Below are 20,538 nucleotides of genomic sequence, written 5' to 3'. Positions count from 1 at the left end.
GCTTAGTCGCCCTGTCAATGAGGGTGCCTTTGGTATGAATGTGGGTACAACCCTATGCTGGTGGTTGGTCTCCTGGCTCCCTCGATCCAAAGAAGTCTGTGATCTGTCTTTGTGACTGTCGTACTCCATGTCTCCTCAGCAGACTATCTGTATGTTGGTGTAGCTCAAGTAGATATAAGCCAAGGCATCCTTGATCTTGATACCTCATGACTCTATCTAGGGGTCCAAAACCCTCCCTGAATAAGCAATGGAAGCGCCCTCGTATCTCATAATACACAGTGCAGTGGCATGTGTAGTGTAGCTCTGTCTCTAGCTCTCTATTGCATAGTTGGCATATCCTAGACTCCGGTGGTATCCCTCTGAATCTACCCGTCTCAATCTCGAGCTTGTGTGAGGATGTGCGAATATGACCAATAGCACATCGCAAACCATGAGACAAATGAGTGTCCATGTAGCTCGGACGAATCACAAACCCATCTCCCGAAAGTTGGAGAAGATGCTCTTTGTAGAAAGCCATCTTCGTGCCCAACTCCTGCATCGGCTCTACCCATGTCCTCCTAGTGTCCAACTGTATAAGATCCTGACGAATGAGTCTAATAATCTCCGTCCATGTGACTGGCAGGGAGGGTGCATCCAAGGAATACTGAAAAGGAGGCAATCTATCCATGTTGAAGACATGCCTCTGAAACCATGAGGTCATCTGCGCATACCAACATGATGCGTCTCCCTGCATCGCTAACTGTCTAGAGGACTCGAGAGCCAATCTAGTATATCTGCGTCTATGTGTATCCCATAGATTGTGCATAAAGGACACTGATCTGGTAAGAGCCTCAATCTCTATAGGAGGGGCAGCTACCTCCGCTCGAATAATCGCATGTGATACGGAGGCCTTGACTCTAATCATCCGGAATATCATAACTACCAAGGGTCTCTCCATGCTCCTCCAATTGTCATGTTTCACAGATGGTCCCCAAACCTGGACCCCATAAAGCATAGCTGAAGCAACCAAAGTATCTAAGAGCCATAGCTTTGTTCGTGGTTCTTGAAACTGAAGCTGCGAACACATCCTCTCTAGCCCCTCCCAATGCCGCATAGGCTCTGGACAGTCTAGTCTCTGCTGCTCTCCTTAAAGTAAATCTCGGTCCTGTGAATACCACCCCCAGGTATGTATATTCATCTGTGTACTCCACAGTATCCTGACCATATACGAGTGTAGGTGCCGATATCTTGACCCACTGTGGTGTGGTGTTAAACACCATAACCTTGGTTTTACCAAGGTTCATAGACAATCCACTATCCTCTGCAAAGCTGTGCAATGCATCCAACTGTCTCTGCATGCCCTCTGGTGACTCTGATATCAACACAATATCATTAGTATATAATAATAAAGGGATCCATGTCCCTGCTAGCTGAGCGCCTCTGTCGCCCTCTCTGTCAATGTAGTCAGAGACCTGATCTACATACATACCAAAAAGTGTAGGGGACAAAGGACACCCCTGCTTCACTCCAATAGTGGAATGAACAATGTCAGAAATCCCCTCAAGAGTGCGTACCTGGCCAGTCACTGAGCCGTATAAAGCTCAGTCATAAATGAAATGACGAAATGATATATTACGTCTTCAAAAGGCCAAAATGACCTATCAGACCAAGCCGTTACAACATAGTGAATCTGATACCATGTCCGAAATAAAAAAGAACTAAAACAAAATACAATGTGTAGTACAATGAAAGAAGGGGGGGGGGGGGGAGATCCATCCTCATCTGCACTCTCGCCGTCGAGAGAGTATGGCTCGAATCCTCTGCTGTAGTCTCCGTCGATGTTGTGTAGCTCCTCTCCTCAATCGCGGGCGTCTAGATCTCCCTAGCTCCAATGCTCGGTCTATGAGAATTCCAATAGCGGTAGTATGAGTGCGGGCAGAGCTCTACAATGGTGTCTGCTCCTCTGGGGGTCCAATATCTAGTGTAAAGAAATCTGTAATCTGTCTTTGGGACCGGAGAGAGAGAGAGAGAGAGAGAGATTGTTTTTTTTTTTTTTGTTGGGGGGGGGGGGGGGGGGGGGGGATGTGCTTGAATGTTCTTGGATTCAAATAGTGAAGGCTATACGCTCACAGCTTTAGATAAGCATTTCATAGTCGTACACATGAGCAAGTTTGATTTGAGGATTCTTCTAAACCTTTGTTTGGGTAAACCTTGAGAGCAGGCTCCAAAGGCTTGAGAATCATAAATTTATGAAGTCCCCTAACGCTAATCATATTCAATGTTCTTGATTATAATGTGATTAATGACACTGAGGCTTCCTATGACATCAATAAACATTGGAAGTCCTAGAATCGTTTATTTGGCAGTTATTATTGCTATAAACTTATTTCAGGCTTCCTATGACATCAATAAACATTGGAAGTCCTAGAATCGTTTATCTGGCAGTTATTATTGCGATAAACTTATTTCAGACCATAAACGGAAGATGCAGGCAACATCCGGGAAAAAGAGGCCATGGACAGTGAAGGTGACCTTCAGTCTACTTATTGAAAAAAATTTAGAAGGCTTCAAATATAAAAACAAACCTTCATGGCATTGACTTTGTCTCCTGCTTGAGTATATGTTCGACATGCTAAATGAAAAGATCCTTGACTATCACAAAACTCAGCCAGTGCTACTAATAGCTGCTTCGAATCCTCCGGATTCTCTTCAAAGATCTGCTTTGAGAAGAGCTCCATCATCTTATCCGTGATTTCTACACCCTCGTGAATACACTAAACAACAAAAATGTCAATACATTCAATTAACGCAAGTGAAGAAGCAGTATGTAACATGGCATTCACATAAACATCTGTCATTTACTTACACATATGTCTTTTGACAATACCTACAAAGGTCCTGCTTAAATTTATTCTAAACTTAAATTAGTCAGAAACCACCGCGTGATCTTGTATCTCTTAGGTTTAACAAATTCTGATCAACCGTTGCCATGCTCGAAGTTGTAAGATTAACTACCTAGTACAGAGATACATGTTTGATGTATAATAAACTATGCCATAGGGGTGTCAAATTTAATCAAAGATCCAAGGCATTGCCTCCTAGGTTTCCTGCACTTCTACTATGAGAATTTGCATGAGATGATAAATCTCTAATGCTATCACTAATTTTGTTTCCTGCAACAGTTCCATTGATTAGTTTAGGGCACCCACTATGAAAGAACAGGTTGAGGTGACTTGCGATTTTAGAACTTGGCATTTGTGATTGTTTCCTACATTTTTTTGGGGAAGCGCCTTGCAATTTGTGATAATTTTGCACAACAATCCCTTCAATCTACCCTCTTTACCTTCCTAATTAAAGAATGTAAACAAGATCAAAATTTTGAAGACGTGCGTTGCTGTTTTAGATGATTTTGCAGTGTTTCTTACTATTCACTTTCTCACTTTCCCGATTCAAAGAAATCCAACAAGGCATATGCAGTCTGTCATACCAGCTCAAATGCTCGCCGATGTTGTCCTGCAGCAATAAGAAGCAGTGTTGCCTTGTCATAGTGCTTGTGTGACAAAAGAAAATCTCCACACCTGAAAATTTGAGTTCCTCCAGTCATTATAAACCAGGTTGAGAGACTTATGGTCAAGCAGTCCATATAGCTATCAAAGCTTGATATCTGAATTTTTAAAAGGGCTACTTGATATGCGATTAAGAAGTGCCACTCACTCTTCCGATGTGTGTGAACCATAGAGAAATAAACAAGCGTTTGTGAAAAATAACTCCCTTCATAGGATAGAAGATCTGTTTGATAAGATTCAAGGGTCTTGAAAGGACAAAACTCAAGAGAGATTATCATCAGATCGGCATTGTACTGAGCATATTCATAAGACTGCTTTCCACACGTTCTTCGCTCTCGAACGGACCAGCTACATTGAGTCAAATGATTTACTGCATCTTTCGTACTATGCATCATCACACTTACACAAGACTGCTCTCTGATATTTTGACCATCTACTCCAAGTCGCTTGAAAAGCATATGAAACAAATCTAGGCAGTTCTCAAAGAACTATGTGACAGCAAGCTCTTCATAAATAGAGAAAACAGTGACCTCATTCTACTTCAGATTCAATATCTAGTTGGCTTTATACAAAGCACATAAGGTCAAGCCAATGAACACAAAGAGTGGCAGGGGATGATCAACCCTCAGCCAAAATCATAAGCGAAGATAAAAGTGAAACAACAACATCAGATGTAACAGCCGCAAAGGCCACCCTACTCGGGCTTTCTCAGCCGGCATCCTATGTTTTCGGATATGGCGGCCAAGAGTCACTTTGGTATGCCTCTAGGGGGTTCGGTCCCTATAGAGCAGGTGCTTTTGGACCTTATGGCACACGTGCTTTTGGTGCTAATATAACAGGAATGAGTAGTTTTGTGGCAGCGATATATGGCATGATGCCTAATATGGAGGGATACCCTAATGGATTCCACCAAAGTGGGATCAATGGTGTGTACAGAGGAGGGCCTACCTTTGGCACTACTTTTGGCATGGAGGACAACACGCTCTGCATCCTAACGTGTATAGTCACTTCTTTTATTCAGCAGTTTGATACATCTTTCTCTGGGGGAAACTCCACAAAAGCCTCCAAGATCAGAAAAGTGCCTTTGACAAGGGGGATGCACAACAGTGGTGGTCAAATTTATAGTTGCATGGACAAGCACCATGGACTTGGATGGAATTCAAATAACTGTTTGCTTCCAATGGTTGACATCAACGGTTTTGGGATACTATTCTATCAATGGCTTCTTTCCGGATGGTCAACCGTGAAGAGTAGATGGAGAGGTATTATTGTGGATAGCCCCTTGAGTTGCAAAGATATTTCCTAAAGCAAAAGGCTTTGAACATACACCGAAGGATGGCCCCACTCAAAGGATGTCTATGTCTTGCTCACAGGGTCGTTGATAATTGAGGACGAGAAATCTGACGAGGAGTCTGAGGAGAAGTCACAAGACAAGGATTAGAAGATGGGTAAGAAGAGGACCAAGCAATTTGTCAAGAGGAAGTTGGGTCGGAGGAGGAGCTAGCCGCAATTAACATATGAGTAGAAACCAGAATGGTTCAAGAGGAAATTGCTACAGGGTGAAAGCATGTTAACCTGTCGCGCTTTTTGTGCTAGTTAGCAGTTTCAAGTTAGCACGTCTTCAAAAAGTTGGGCGTCCGGTAAATTTTTTACAAATAATATAAAAATTTGTCGGAGGTTGTACATTTGGATTCCTTGTTTCAAGTGCTTTCTATTGATATATCATATGTCATAGATCTTGAAGATGTAGCTCAAGTTATTGTACTAGTTAGCATATGTCAAGATTGTGCTAGTTAGCATTGTCCGGGACATGAAAAAGCATGACAGGTTAACATGCTTTCACCCTACATGGGTAGGGAAGAGGGCCACATTTCGGCCACATGTCTAGAAAAGGAGAAAAATAAAGCAAACAAGCGTGACGCATCTAAAGCAGTTGAGAAGCGGACGGCCGCAAAAGCAAAGACAATGCAAAACTTGTGTCAGATCTTTTGAGGATGCAGTAGGATGTTAAGTTTTCAAAACTCTAAAGAGTGTGACACAAAGTACGAGATCAAGAGGTATTGACCTTCGACAATGGAGCCAAGGCCAACCTAATTGTACCAAAGATGGCAGCAAAGGTGAGAGTTAAGCGTGGGGAAACGGGGCCATACATGGATGCAACATTAATGGCAACATTAGTGGCACCGGAGTACAAGGTTGAGGTGACACCTGTGATTAACAAACTCCTTTTGCATGTTCAAGGGTATGCTGGGCAAGAGGACTTCCAGATCATGCCTTTCAAGGGTGTGATGTTCTTTTGGGGATGCCTTGGCACCACAAGAATGGTGTCATAGTCAATTCTCACCCTAGGAAACTCTAGCTGAAGAATCGGGGCAAGCATCTTGTTACTGATGTAAAGCTCAAAGGGGAATCTATCACTCTTGTATCAACCTCTGCCATTGCTAAATTAATGAAATCACACATTTTTGCTAACATGTCTTTGTTAGTGAGAGGGATACATCTAAGAGTCTGAGTTGAAGTCACAATGTTTGTATTTTCGACTTTGAGGGGTTCACATCCCAACAAACCTCCGTAGAGAATTATCCCAGCACAGCAAAAAGAGATCATAGGCCGAGTGAATGAGCTTCTGGCCAAGGGTTTGATTCAACTGAGTTCATCTCCCTTTTATTCACCACTGCTTGTTGGTCAGCAAAGGACGGACCTTGGAGAATAAACATAGACTACAATGACCTCCATAAGATCACAATCAACCTTCCAATACCCACGACTGATGATATACTTTACAGATTACAAGGTTCTACTTGCTTCAGGAGGATCGATCTCAAGGGTGCCTACTGTCAGATCTCGCTCGGTCCTGCAGATGTACACAAGACTGTGCTCAGGACTTCCTTGGTATTGTATGAGTTTTCGATGGTGTCGTTCAAGATTACCATTGCTCTTGGCATCTTTAATAGGAAGAGAGACCTAATATTTCGAGAGCATAATCAATTTTTCGAGACCTGATAATGCTTCCAAGGTATGTCAAAAGATGATGTGCCAGGCACAATACAACATTTACCAATTCCAGAGCAAGCATGGGAGAGTAGACTTAAATATTTTAATCTCCCAAAGATGTAAGGTGGGCATGATGACGTAAGGACTGTCATGGATGGATTCAGCAAGCAGGCTTGCTTTGTACAAGTAAAGAAGATGATCAGGGTTGATCACAAAGCTAGATTGTTTATTGCACAAATATTTAGATATCATGGGATGCCACAGTGTAGACAGAGATTGTAACGGGCGACGCCTTAAAACTTGAAAGAGAACTAAACACAATAAACAAGAGACACCGATTGCCAGGGTTCCACTCTCAAAAGCATTGGTCCCTCGACTAGGCATCCCTTGCGGTATTTCTTTATTCCGTAAAGACTGAAATCGAAGTTACAACTCAGCGAGGCACTCTCTCGCTTTGAGTCATCCATAAAGTTGTAGTCAATTGGGTCAATTTTCTCCTATGGCACCCCTTGCCTCTCTTTTGTTTTGGCTGGAAATGAGATCCTTCCATTAGTTAATGATAACTTCCCGAAGGCTACAAACCACCTCTACGAGAGAGGGCCTACAATAGAAAACATGGGGAGACTCTCCCAGTGAGAAAAAGTATGTACAATGAGGGCTAGATCACGAGATGGGAGGAGGAAAATGCCACACTAGTGGCCGGTAGTGCCATCTAGGCACACCCTCAACCATGGTGAAGAAAGGCACTGGGCGCCATAGTCACAAGAAAGCCTCTCGGCGCTCCTATCTGCAGTCGGAGCTGCCCTGAAGTCTCTCAAACTGACCTCTGTGTGTGTGTATCAGCTCCAGCCAAATGTCCCGAAGAGTCTCTCAAGCTGAGCCTTGAAGATGCAGAAGCAACAGGCCCGCCAAAGGAACCAGAGTGTAAGGCCACAAATGGGCTCCCAATACCACTCTCTGTCACTGCACCACTCTTAAGGGATGAGCTCTGTGGTGAATGTCGACCCTCCTGGATCACTATCCTCCTGCTGGTAGAGGGCCTCAAAATGGAGTGTTGGGCCTGTGAGAGTGGACCAAGCTGCAGCACCCCAAGTGTACTATCGGGTTGTAGAGAGGGCTGGCATCAATTGGAGAACCCTAAGCCAAACCTGTTGTGCCATGGGCCAGTCCCACAAACAATGTCGCTGACTCTCCACTCAATGGGCACAGGTTGCACATGCTGCCCAAAAGTCGTCGTATACCAACCAACTCCCAGCTGCTATAGCCCTGTGCGCTACCAGCCACTGAAACATAGTGACTCTCCTCACCTGCCTGTTGTCCCACAATCGCTCCCAAAAACCTGTCAAGAACTCAGCTATGAGGCCCTCCTCCCACCAGTGGAGTGTTGTAGCTAGGTCTCGTCGCACGCGCTGTGTATTGGAAGAAAGGAACCCTTGGGTGATCGACTGAAGCTAAGGGATCCCGCCAGAACCACTCTCCTGGGTCCCACTATACTCGTACTAGAGGGCGGCTCTCCCAAGCCCAAAGCCGCCAGTGTCCTGTCTCAAGATCTACCGAGTCAAGATCAATGACACAAGTCCTCCCACAGATGCCCACAACTCTAATCCTTTGAAAACAGCACTCTGCAACCTGTGGTGCCTCTATTGAGACCCTGTGAAGCCGCCCCTCCCCTTGAATATCAAAAAACATGTGGGGCACTGTCTCCGAGCAAGCCTTAACTGCAATAAGGACCTCCAAGTGTGTGAAGGCCCCCATCCATCTAGGAGCTGCTGCCTCAGGAGGGGTGTGTCACTATGCTGGTAAAGCCACTGTAATATCCCGACACATGCTCTGCACCCCCTGCAAGCCTCGTAATTGGATGCTCTGAACCTCCTCAAGAAGGTATGAAAACTGCAATCAGTCACCGAATGTGCAGGCTGGACCCCTCTACCATGGGACCCCAAGAAACATGAGTCCTGCTGCAAACCAAGTGGCCTCTCTGTGTGCTAACCATGGGGTTCCAAACAAGAGAGTGTCTCAACGGCTCCTCCATGCAAGTGGGCTGGTGCTGCTCTAGGCCACTCCTCAGCTGCCAACCATGGGGTTCCAAACAAGAGGCTGTCTCAACGACTCCTCCATGCAAGTAGGCTGGTGCTGCTCCAGGCCACTCCTCAGCTGCTCCCAGCATCCAAGCAGACTCGCAGTAAAGCGGTTCTCCCAACTCCTGCTCAAGCCAACCCGGCGCATCTCTATCAAAATCCACCTAATGGACAGACTCCAAGGGCCACCCGTATGAGGGGCTCGAGCACGAATTCGATGTAGCAACAACTCCTTCTAGGGCTCCTCTGCTGGAAGACCTCTGGCCACCAGCTTCCCAAGGAGGGTTCTGCTCGGCCGTGCTGGGTCGATGATCCCTGGCCCTCCTTGAGAACAAGGTAAGGTGATGACCTGTCAAGACACCCTAGCCCTGGCAAACTGGGTGTCGCGCCCTGACCACAAAAAATTCCTGATCAGCTCTTTCTCCAGTTGATCACTGCCCCCTCATGCACAACAAACCACCTCAAGAGCCTACTCACACCTGTGAAACTTGGGCTCATGGCCCTCCAAGTACATGCCTAAGTCATCAGCAAACTCAGTGTCAAGCAACTCATCTCTCCTAATAGGGAGCTCTAAACCGGCAAACCAACCTCTTGTGAAGTCAGAAATCTACTCATCGTCTCAGCATAGAAGAGACAAAGGAAGGGGGCAAGAGGGAAACCCTGTCTAACGGAGGGCGTGAGCATGAAGCGTTTCCCTCTTCCCCCTGCCAAGAGCACCTGACTGTGGGCACATCTGTAGAGAGTTGACACCCCTTTAATCCAAGCATCTGAGAAGCCCATCCTATGTAGAGTGCCCTCCAAGAAATCCCACTCAACGGTGTCGTAAGCCTTCTCAAAGTCGAGAAGGAGTAACACAAGATCCTCTATTCGGAGGCGTGCTAGGGCCGACACCTCCCAAAAGGTAAAGATGTTGTCAAGGATACTGCGCTCCTTGACAAATCCTCTGTGAGTCTCTGTATAATGCTCTCAAGTAGTGGTTGAATTCTCAAACTCAAGGCATTCGCTACGATTTTGTAGGCTGAGTTGATAATAGTGATGGGTCGCCACTAGGGAATCTCATCCAAGGAACCCCACTCAATGGAAATAAGGTAAATCAACCTCTCACTCAAGGTGTCAGCATCTCTCCAATGTGCAAGATGTGTTGATAGGCGCTACATAGATCCGAACCAAACAGCTCCTAGTACTCCAAGAAAAAACTGGGTGTCAAACCATCCTCCCCTGGGAAACTACCTCGGGGAAGTGCTCTGAGGGCCTCATGTAGCTTCTCTAGCTGGAGAGGCATCTCTAGTCTCTGACGCATCTCCTCAGTAACTAGGCAAGGCATTTTCTCTCTGCATGCTCTCTGACGCTCTGACTAAGGCTCAAATGAAAGCAACTCGTGATAGAAGTCAAAAGCAACCGCACGCATGTCCTCAAGCTCTAAAGCAGTTGACCCATCAGGTTTCCTCAACTAGCTAACACAGGTACGCGCATGGCGTGGCCCCCTAGTCTCAAAGAACTCACCAGTCACTCTTTTGCCCACCTGGGTCCACTGCTGCATTTGCTCCTCTAACGAAGGATTGTCAGGGTGGCGCTCCTGCATCCGCTGTAGGGAAGCAATGCCTCGTCCGAGCCGCTGCTCCTCCTCCTTGGCCACAGCCAAACGAGCTACAACCTCCAGAAGGAAGAAGCCGCTAAGATCAGCAAGTCAAGTGGCCACTCTATCAGCAAGGGAGCCTTGAGTGCCCAAGCTCTCTATCCTAAGTGCTACCACCCGCTCTCTGAGCTCTCTATCTAGCAAGATCCTCTTGGGGATGCGCAGCATCACACTCCCACTCCTTTGCATGTCTGTCAAATAAGAATCACGGGCGCATGATCCGAGAAAGAGCAAAGAGATCCTCCCATGTCACAGAGACAGTCGCTCGCGTAGAAGCGATCTATCCGAGATAGATTCACTCCTCCGATTCTGCGGTAAGAGCAAGAAAAATACAAATTGTGTGGAGGCCGCACAAAACCTGCATACTGCCACACATCTGAAATCATCAAGGTCATACATAACCGCTCCCAAACTCCTATCTCAGCCCCGTGCATAGTAGAATGACTATCTCCAATCTGATCTGAGGGGTCCTCCAACATGTTAAAGTCTCCCAAAACACACCACTGCTCTGCATGCGGAAAAGACTCTACAATATGTGACCAAAACACAGCTCGTGCACTGCCACATTGGGCCATTACCACTATGTCAGGAGAGGCTCTCAGCAGGAGAGATCAACTTGGCTTATGTGCCAACACAGGACAACCTTGCAGATCTTTTCACAAAGGCATTGTCTCGTGAGAAGTTCGAAGCTTTCCGCAAAGCTTTGGGCTTACTCCCCTTTGTGGATTGATCATGTCCTCAAGGCATGGCACTTCCCTCTACTCATGTGCCATCTCTCGTTCACCGCATCACTCCAGCGGGGATTTGTTACCATATACATGTGGTAGTGATGTGTGTGAACACACTTAGGACAGCCGGGGCATTTTTTCCCTCACTAGGAGATTTTTTTCCCCGTGCATTGTATATACGCCCATCACTCTAGGGCTATCTATCGTTCCACTGCACACTAAGTAATATACTCCCTGTTGTGCATGCCTTCAGCTTCCTTCGTCTTCTCCAAGCTGTGTGTGTTTCCCTGCAACCCTAATTCCAACAAGAACAATGTGCAAGGTCCACTCTCTGTGATCCCTACCGCACAACGGAAAGCAGAAACCTACCACTATATCCAAAGCCTCGGTGTCCCTGGCTGCTAGAAAGAGGGCATGCACTCGAAAGCAAGCTGCTTCAAGATCGAGAGAAGGGTCACCGAGGAAACGAGTGACGCTGTAGTCGAAAAGCGTCTGCCAATATAAAAAATGGTCAGCCCCATCGGGGACTGCTGCAAAAGGAGAGGCATGAATTGGAAGTGGCGTCCTCAAGTAGGGCTGTCCCTCTCGAGCCATTCGGCTCAAAGCGAAAGCACTATCAAGAGAGCGTCTAGCTGCGGATGATGCGGATGAGTGTCCAATCCCCTGTGTGGGAGGAGGGGTGTGGGATGGGTCAGGTGATGAGGCTAACGGCCTAGCAGGGGAAAGGGCGGGGCGGGAGATGAGGGTGGAGGAAGGGGAAGGAGGGGGTGGGGGGGCGCGATGGTGAGGCTGAGGTGGAGGGGGGCTTCTGAGAGGACTCCAGTTGCCCATCTGCCTACAAATGAAGCATTGGTTCGGGAGTCCCAAATACTGCACCCTCTAGCGTAACCACCCCCCACTCACCCTAGGTAAGAGAACCACCTTCGGAAGGGTATGAGTGTCACGAACCAGAATGCGTATTGAAGGCACACCAGCAGCCTTGGCTGCAATTGAAGCTACCGTGCACGGGGTCTTCAAGATTGTCCTGATCTCGAAACCAATCCTCGAAAAACGCGGTAAGTACTCCCTCCTGAGGCTAAGGAAGCAGACCGAAATGGGCAGATCTCCCTCCTCGACAAGAACATCCAAAGCTTGATAGAGACCATGGCACCACTCTCTGAAATGAGCTCTAACCGCTCAAATGGCCAACATGCTCATCCAAATGACCTTGACAGCCATCTCCGGAGTCTCAAACTCAATTCGGTAATATTCTCGCCCCTGAAACTGGATGTCAGTAATCTTTTCCACCTCTGCTAGAGGGCGGGCCTGGAGGAGGTCGCGCACCTCACCTCTACTGGGACGATTGCCAATGATCTTGCAGATGACAGAGGTGGTCTGAAGGTGTTGCACCAGAGTCTATCCACATTTCTCTATCTTCTCGAGATGAGATTCGGGAAGCTGTCTTGATACGCCTCAAAGCCCATGCAAAAGGTGTGAATCCATGTACCTTGGCCACAACTCCCATTAATGTAAAGAAAATGCATTCCCGTTAATGTAAAGATAGAGCTCTTTGTATAAAGCCATTTTCTTCCTCAACTCACGAGAAGAAGTCACCCATGTCCTATGTAGATCAATTTGGGAGAGACCCTCTTGATAATCTTGTTGATCTCTAAACATGTGCATGTAAGCGAAAATGAATCCATCGAGTATTTATAAGGGTGGCAATCTGTCTATAGTAAATCCATGCAACTCAAACCGAGCTACAACCCTGTGTGTACAGGCATCTAGAGTCTCCCTCTTGCCTAGTTTTCAAGATGACTCGAGGATCAATTTAGCATAACAATGACTTCAAAGCTCCCAGAAGCAATGCATGTAAGATATTCATCTAGTAAATGCCTCAATCACAATCGGTGTAGCTCCCATTTCTGCTTTGACGACCTCAGGTGGCAATGTGAGCTTACATTCGATCACCCTAGAGATCATAGTGCTAGAGGTCTCTCCATATCTCTCCATCCATCATACATCCAACCGAGCGACAACGAAGGTCTCTACTACGCCGCCAAATCTACACACCATACAATTATGTAGGAGTCACCAATGTCTCAAACAGCCATAGCTTAGTGCAGGGCTCCTGAAATTGTACCAGTAAGCACATCCGCTCCAACTGTACAAGGCCGGATATCCTCATGTTAGCAGTGTGACATGGAACGTTTCAGGGTTTAGTGAGTTTCGGGGTTTCGAGGTTTCTGGAACATTTCCTTTCGAAGCTCAAAGAAAGAGAAACACAGGTTTTGTTTTACATGTATGTACCTATAGTTATACATTGAATATACATACAAATTCACCTGTCAAGACATGTGAAATACCAAAATCTAGATGTGAGATTCCAGTCATGAGTGAACAAGGTAAGATACATGGCTTAAAAAATCCCGAAACGGGTGGTTTGAGGTCAACTGGTCAGAAGGAGGCCAAAAAAAAAAATCAACTCGTTTCGCCGAAAAGTTTCGGCCGTTTCGCCCTTTCGGGGTTTCGGAGGGCCGAAATGCATTTTTATGTCGTTATGCAAGTTAGTCTCGAGATTCCTGCTCCTCTCAAAGAGAAAGAAGATCTTGTAGAACTGAGTCCCATATATGTGTCGGATTCTTCCGTACTCAAGCATATCTTGACCATATGTGAATATCGGCGTTGATACCCTCATGCATTGTGCTGTAGTGTTAGATATCATTACCTTGGTAGATAAAAACCATGATAAAAGATAACACATAGTACCTAGAATACATGATGTATAAGTAGACCACTAGTAGGTGGTAGGAAGAACGCGCAATAGTTATGTGGACTACATGCTTTGTAGAAAAACTAACATGCAGATGTCGTGTTTTTATTGCCTATCACGTTTTTTATTTACTATTTACTATCAACTATCACAGTTTCATCTACTATCGACCTACTTAACACATTTTCTATCCCTCTGCTATCATGTTTTCTATCTTGTAGCAGCCTACTATTGCATTCTTTATCTTCTCTCGCCTTTTCTATCTACTATCAATCTCGCATATTCTAGCTACTTTTGAAAAAAGATCTGATGTCATGCACATAAGTTTTAGCAAAGAGAGATCTGCTTTTTCTGACTGTAGCTTGCTCTTAGCCAGTGTGCTGTGAATTTTGCAGCCATTATACTCTTCATAAAGCATTCCAAAATAGTTGCCAATTCTTCCATTGTCTCCATGGGCAATGTGATCGAAGCACTTTAAGTTCCTTACTGCATGCAATGCACCAAAGCAACAATCTTTGACAAGTGACCAATCTGTGCACTAAATGAAGTAAATACACATTTATCAGCAATAAGCACTGTCAGAGTCTCCTCTCAGCATAAAGACCGTAAAGAACACACTAGCACATCCATATCTTAACAATATGGTAAAAGGCTTGTGCTTTAGACCAGTTAGTATGATGTCAGTGACAATAGTGTCAAACCTTACTAGAATTGAGGGATCGGTTCCTTCATTCAGATTGTCTGCGATGGCCCTCAATGCATCAAAAAGTTGAAAGTGGACACAAACATCGACAGCTTTTTCAATGTCACCACCCTGGAATTTGACATTTTGCAGCTCAGACTAGTTCACAAGCTTATAACCATCCAATCAATGTTCACGTTATACATATTACCTTCTGGTAAAGTAATACAGCTTCTTCACAACATCCTTTCTCCTCAAAATACTTCGCTGAAGAAAGCATTGTTTTCTTTGTCCCCTGCTTGATGTAGCCATAGCATTGGTTTCCTAATATCAAAAGTACTCCACTAGAGGAAAAATTCTACAATTCATTCTGATGAAAATGTAAAACAATATATTGCTCAGATCCATGCAATTCAAAAGCACTATGATCACAAATAACACTCGTTCTTTGTTTGCCTATATAAGGGGGGCTCTACGGATAGCCTATTGTTTTCTGTTGTCTTTGGTTGAGCTCATCCGAAGAAGATGAAACCTTTTTGCTAAATCATAGGGCAAGGTTTTTAGTTCTCGTTGCGCAACCGAAGAGAACCAAAAACCTTGCCCTGTGATTTAGCAAAAAGGTTTCATCTTCTTCGGATGAGCAGGAACACAAACAATTTAATTGGATAAAAATCACAAATAGCAATAGCTTGAATGTGTTGTGGCATCTATGTCATTAAATATAAAAAAAAAACCCACATAGCCATAGCAGAATGTGTTGAGGTCTCACTTGAGTATCTACCAGACCAAATTGATATATAAGGTGTAAACTAGAGCATTGAACAGGAACGTGCAAAAACTACCTGCAGTGCCAATGAAAGTAACTCTTTGTCAATTTCATGCTTCATTGCAAGATTAGCTGCACAATCGGTCCTTCCTGCCTTAGCAAATAGTTGCATGGCTCGAGCAATGTTCCCTAGTTTTTCATGCTTTTCAAGACAAACCGTCAATCTTAATTCAAGAGGTACATATAACACTTCTAGATAATTTTGCGGCAAAATCTACCCTTTCTGAGAATCTCAAGAGTTTTTTCTTGAAACTTTTTACCTGCTGGCCAAGATGAAAAGTGGCCGATGGGTCAGAAGTTTCAGTCACAATATTTTCTGCTGTTTCCAAATCCCCAAGAAGACATTGTACTCTTACTACTGATGCAACTTCACCAGCCTGCAATAATTACAAAAGAGAATTGGAAGCCGCCTTTGTTGAATGCATATGTTATTTGCCATCGTAATACATGGGGCAGGATCCAGTAGAATCTGCAACATTTAAAGATCTTAGACCACCAATTTATCTACATGATGAATCTTGCTGATTTAAAGGCCAAGTCTCGACTGTAAGAGAGTGCTAGTGGTACACCATTCCAATGTACCAGAGACAAAACAATAGCGATGGATGGCAGCATATGGAAGTGGCCCTTGTGCTGATGATTTCACAAATAATTCCTGAAAGACTGTAAGTTATCACTACCTACATGAGATTGTTAGCGTAGAGATGAGGGGACTGCTCCAGTTGACACTGAGGCACTGTTCCAAAGCAGTTGACTTCTCTAAAAGACATGGGAGCTACTTAGCAGTCATCTCCTCCAAGAAATCTGCTGATAAGAGGGACATCCAGGTCTAGTATGCCCAGACATGCACATGGATCAACATGGCTTGAGTATTGATGCACTCCCACCTTTCAATTCCCATTTCATTGATCTAAGTCGCACAGATCTAGTTGGGTTATTCAGATGAAATTCGATATTGAGCAGAAACCGACCAGGCCCTCACAACCCTGCGATGTGCATGAACATGGCGCGCTACTCAAGCCAATTTCCATAGACCTCTCTTGAAGAAATTATTATGCCCCCTACAAATACACACCCCTCACATGGTATCAAGAGTGTTGCTGAATAGATGTGTACCTCCTCCTCACACTGTAGATATGAGGGCAATCGCACGAAGACAGCATGCATGATCAAGATGTGGAGGCAGAGGAGTGTTACATATGGTGCTGTATTCTGTTCTTTGAGAGCTGAGGTAGCATCACCTTTTTTCATGCCCATTGTGTCAAATCATGAGCTTTAAGAACCAAAGGTGCAGTGGGGTCTTTTTTTGAGCGAAGTGCTATAGAGAGACTCACGCAAAATAGAGGTGGGCAGGGCCTCCAACATAGAGAGCTCTCACAAAATTTCTCCTCGCCAATCTTGTGACTTAGACAGCCTCTACTTCCCTATCCGCAGATCTTATGGTAAGACCCCTCTCTATAGAAGTAACATTGAACAAGACCATTTTCATCTGTAGAATGCGAAGTCCATGACCACGAAGACCATTAGAACATGGGCATTGTTATCTCTCATGGTGAGCTCTCCAGCAAGAGCTCTTGGACATACAAGCACTGAAAATGAACTCTCCATCCAATCATAGGAATCCCATATATATAGAATGGTCTTGGCATGATCACACTTGGCTGGCACGAACATTGGCTAAACATGCTCAAGCATGTGGTGTGTCAGGCTACACACCCATGTGGCTGTTCGCAGCCTCCTGACAATCCCGTGTGGCCATCTCGCCTATTCTTGGACTCCAACACTATGCTATATGCGCACGGGGTGCACACTATGCACTCTATCCACGCAGGTTAAGTGTGCACCGTGGTCCCACTATTATTAGTGACATTACATTACCTCCCACTAAAGGAAATTCACATCCTCATAGAAATTATGAACCCATAATGAGAGAAACATCAGGTAAACACTCTCCTTGTCTGGGTTCATGTCATAAAATCTAATATCTAAGTATCCCAAATGATTTTCTCATATTGAACTGATCATTTAGTGTGGGAAAATAAATGGGAACAAGTGTTTGAATATAGATATGTGCTTTTAGACCTATCCCAGCATGGGACCAAGGGGAGAGAAGGCTACATCTCTTGAAGGGTCCATAAGGGAAATGGTCTATCAAAGAGCAATAAGCAGGTAATGGAGCTTAAGAGACCTTAGGGTTAGCTTCATTAAAGACCTCCAAAGGTTAGTGTTAAAAGTTCTTAGACCTAGGACCTTTAGGTACTCTAGACCTTAGGCAAGCTAGGCCTATGCTTGAGGTGCTTGTCATACGTGAGCTGACTAAGGTGCTTGAGGTGCTTCATGACTAAGATGCTTGAGGAGCTTGAGGTGCTTGAAGTCAAGGTGCCTACAAAGGAGGGGGTGAGCCCAAGAAGTAGGGGAAAGGAGAGCACACACATGCACCCTCTCAAAGGTCACCCCTTCCACAAGAGACATATAGCACACATGTCAAGCTCCTAGCAAGGTTGCCCTCATAGTGTGCCTAAAGCCTTTTGGATGACCTTTAAAGAGATCCAATGAGAATTTAGGTTAATTAAATAATTGTCCAAGCACCCATAGTTACATGGGACAGCAGGTCGGGGTCGGGAATGGGGACGGGGACGGGACGGAAAAAGTCAGGAAACAGGGACGGCGGTCGGAACGGCCAAAAAACAAAAAAAAATTTGGCCATTTTTGAGCTACACACATGCCACATACAATAGAGCATCACTTTGACCACAAATTTACACTAAATAGACCAAAGAGAACGAGTCATATAGGCGCAAATGTGCTAATAAAGCATTGATGGATACAAAATGAAAAGTGCATGCCACAAGGGCTCAAAAAGGACTTAAGACAAGCCTTAAGGATAACAAAAAGTACAAAGGGCTAGGTAGTAGGTAGACTCTAGGGGAGTAGACTCTAGACTCGAGAGTGATCAATGATCTTCAAACTCAAGAAGTGCTCGCTTGCTGAATCTCCATCTCGTCGTCATAGTCGAGGTCGTCAGCGACATATGAGGCCTCGCGAGGCTCGCATTGAAGCTCGAAGTCCTCCTCTAGCTCCGACAAAAGTGTCTCGTCCATAGATGGATTCTCTTGTGACATCTCCGACTCAGTGGAGGGATCTGCCTTGTGTGTGACGCTCTTGGCTAGCATGCGCAAGTTAGCGTTCACAAAGACCAAATCATTGGCCCTCTGGAATCTAAGGCGATTCCTCTTCTTAGAGGCAATGTGGCATGTATACACTCCATAGTTGCTCCAAGCAACTAGTGGTACATGCTTGGCTAAGGACACGAACAGCCAAGCATTGCAAATGTGGGCCATCTCCTCAATAGTCCTCCCACCACAAAACCGAGCCAATCTTGTTGCGATCAATCTGTGCATATACACATCCATAGAAGCCCTTCTTTTGCCTGTAGTTGAGTAGCTGGTCTCTAATCTTGCACCTAGTGTCACTGTTAAGCTCAAGGCGCTCCAATGCAAGCCGCCATCCTTTGCTCACCTCCTTGTCGGTCTCTTGACACCTTCCTTGAAACTCGGGGTCAAGCACATAAGCTGGCGCATGAAGTGGAGAGTAGTATCCATTCCACTTCGACTCACACAAGCCACGAATCTCCGCATATTGAACAGGGTCGGACACAAGCTTCTCAAGTGCCTCTATCATCCGATCCATAGCTTCGTAGACTTTGTCGATGCATGGTTGCAAGCCATCCACAACTCGAAGTAGGTGTAGAATAGGCTTGACCATGGCGTCAAGAGTCTTCACCTCCTCCCACCAAGCAGCGTCATCGGCCCATTCGCGGCATTTCAATCCTGTTTTGCTGATGTAGACTCGGGTATGGCCTGGAACTCATCATTGAGAAATAAGCCCCTTAAGGCTCCGCCACATGTAGACAAGCGGCCTAGCATAAGCCAATTGAATGCAAATCTTGTCTCTGAATATTTGAGCAAGGACAAGTGGCTTCTCTTTAAGAACTCATGGCGCACTTTTTGATGGTTGAGTACAAAGGAGACAATTTGAGAGGCGTCACCAATGGTGAGAGAAATCCATGACAAGCTTCCTATGTCCTTGAGGAGGTTATTGAGGCAATGCGCCATGCAAAATGTGACATGGATGCTGGGATACATGACCTCAATGATAGCCCCAGCTGCTCTATTTGACGCCTCTCCATCTGCAACCATACAAAGGACATTCTCCGGGCTGGTGATCTCTATGGTGCTTGTCCACTCCGCAGCAAGCATCTCCGCGGCCTTGCCACTGTCAGATGCATCATGTGACTCCACAGAGTACATCTCCCCCCGAGAGTAGGCCACCACTCCGTAGATGGACCGCTTGCGGGTGTCGCTCCATCCATCTACAAGGAGAGAGACGCCATTGGTCTCCCACAAATCCTTTGTTGCGTGGGTTGCTTGCTCCACGGCAAGCTTCTCTTTGTCAAGGAGGGTGGTGCGACACCTCTCCGATGAAGGTGGCACATAAGAGGAGCCATATTCCCTTGTTTTTGTAACCATGGTTCAAAAGTATGGAGACCTATCCACACAAAATAGAGCATGTTGTGTTAGTATGGAGAGTCGAGAGTCGAGACCCCATAATGAGTACAAAATGGGAGATTGCAATGTGCATATGCTAGGGGAAACTCACAGCGAAGCATGGAAGGCAATGTGGTCGTGGAAGAAGAATCGGGCAACCGATCTATCCACCTCTTCCTTCAATTTAGGATTCCAATTTTCTGAGGGTGCTTCGGCGATGCGCAACCGAAGAGGACGGTGTAGATGCATTTGTCTTGAACGCTTGAGAGGTGGAGTCAAGGTTGGCTTCCCTTTGCTCTCGCAATGTCGCTCTGGCGGAGGGATCAACGGCAACAAAACGGCCCCTCTTGGCCGCTTCCGCAACCTCATACACCGCGAGCTTCTCAAGAAGCTCCAACCTCTTCTCGGAGATACTCGAGGACAAAACTTCACCTCGTGACCGGGTTCATGAAGAAGATGGGCTCGCACTTTGTTTGCACCACCCGTTCTCTTGTACGAGCATAGCTTGCACGTCCATGGTCTTCCACCGCCACCTTTACCACACGTGGAAGAGTCGACTTCATCCCACCACGACCATGTTTGCACGGCGGGCCTCCTGCCAGAAGAGCCGACTTGAGAAGTGGAGTTAGCTTGAGATGACATGATGGTGGACAGAGAGTAGAGCTAAGAGGAGAGCTTCAGAGTTGAGAGGATAGAAGAGGGAGAGAGTGGGTAGAAAGACTCAAGGGTAGAGCTTGAGCCTTGAGTGCC

The 20,538-nt window shown here is 45.7% G+C and overlaps 1 protein-coding gene across 6 annotated transcripts in view; it reads right to left on the bottom strand.

Moving 5' to 3' along the window:
- Positions 1–20,538, bottom strand: part of LOC147437327 (uncharacterized) — a 209,745-nt gene that overhangs the window by 71,915 nt on the left and 117,292 nt on the right. For all 6 annotated transcript variants that reach the window (XM_086486880.1, XM_086486881.1, XM_086486883.1 and 3 more), the window contains 6 exons: positions 15,502–15,618; positions 15,258–15,383; positions 14,627–14,710; positions 14,435–14,547; positions 3,467–3,557; positions 2,565–2,753 (listed from right to left, as the gene is read on the bottom strand). In XM_086486880.1, the coding sequence (XP_086343006.1) occupies positions 2,565–2,753; positions 3,467–3,557; positions 14,435–14,547; positions 14,627–14,710; positions 15,258–15,383; positions 15,502–15,618 (720 nt within the window). The remainder of the gene's footprint in view (positions 1–2,564; positions 2,754–3,466; positions 3,558–14,434; positions 14,548–14,626; positions 14,711–15,257; positions 15,384–15,501; positions 15,619–20,538) is intronic.

The sequence above is a fragment of the Adiantum capillus-veneris genome, chromosome 17 (assembly GCF_014529385.1).
Source record: "Adiantum capillus-veneris isolate H3 chromosome 17, ASM1452938v2, whole genome shotgun sequence".
NCBI classification, from domain to species: Eukaryota; Viridiplantae; Streptophyta; class Polypodiopsida; order Polypodiales; family Pteridaceae; genus Adiantum; species Adiantum capillus-veneris.
This window is presented reverse-complemented; position numbering and strand designations above follow the sequence as displayed.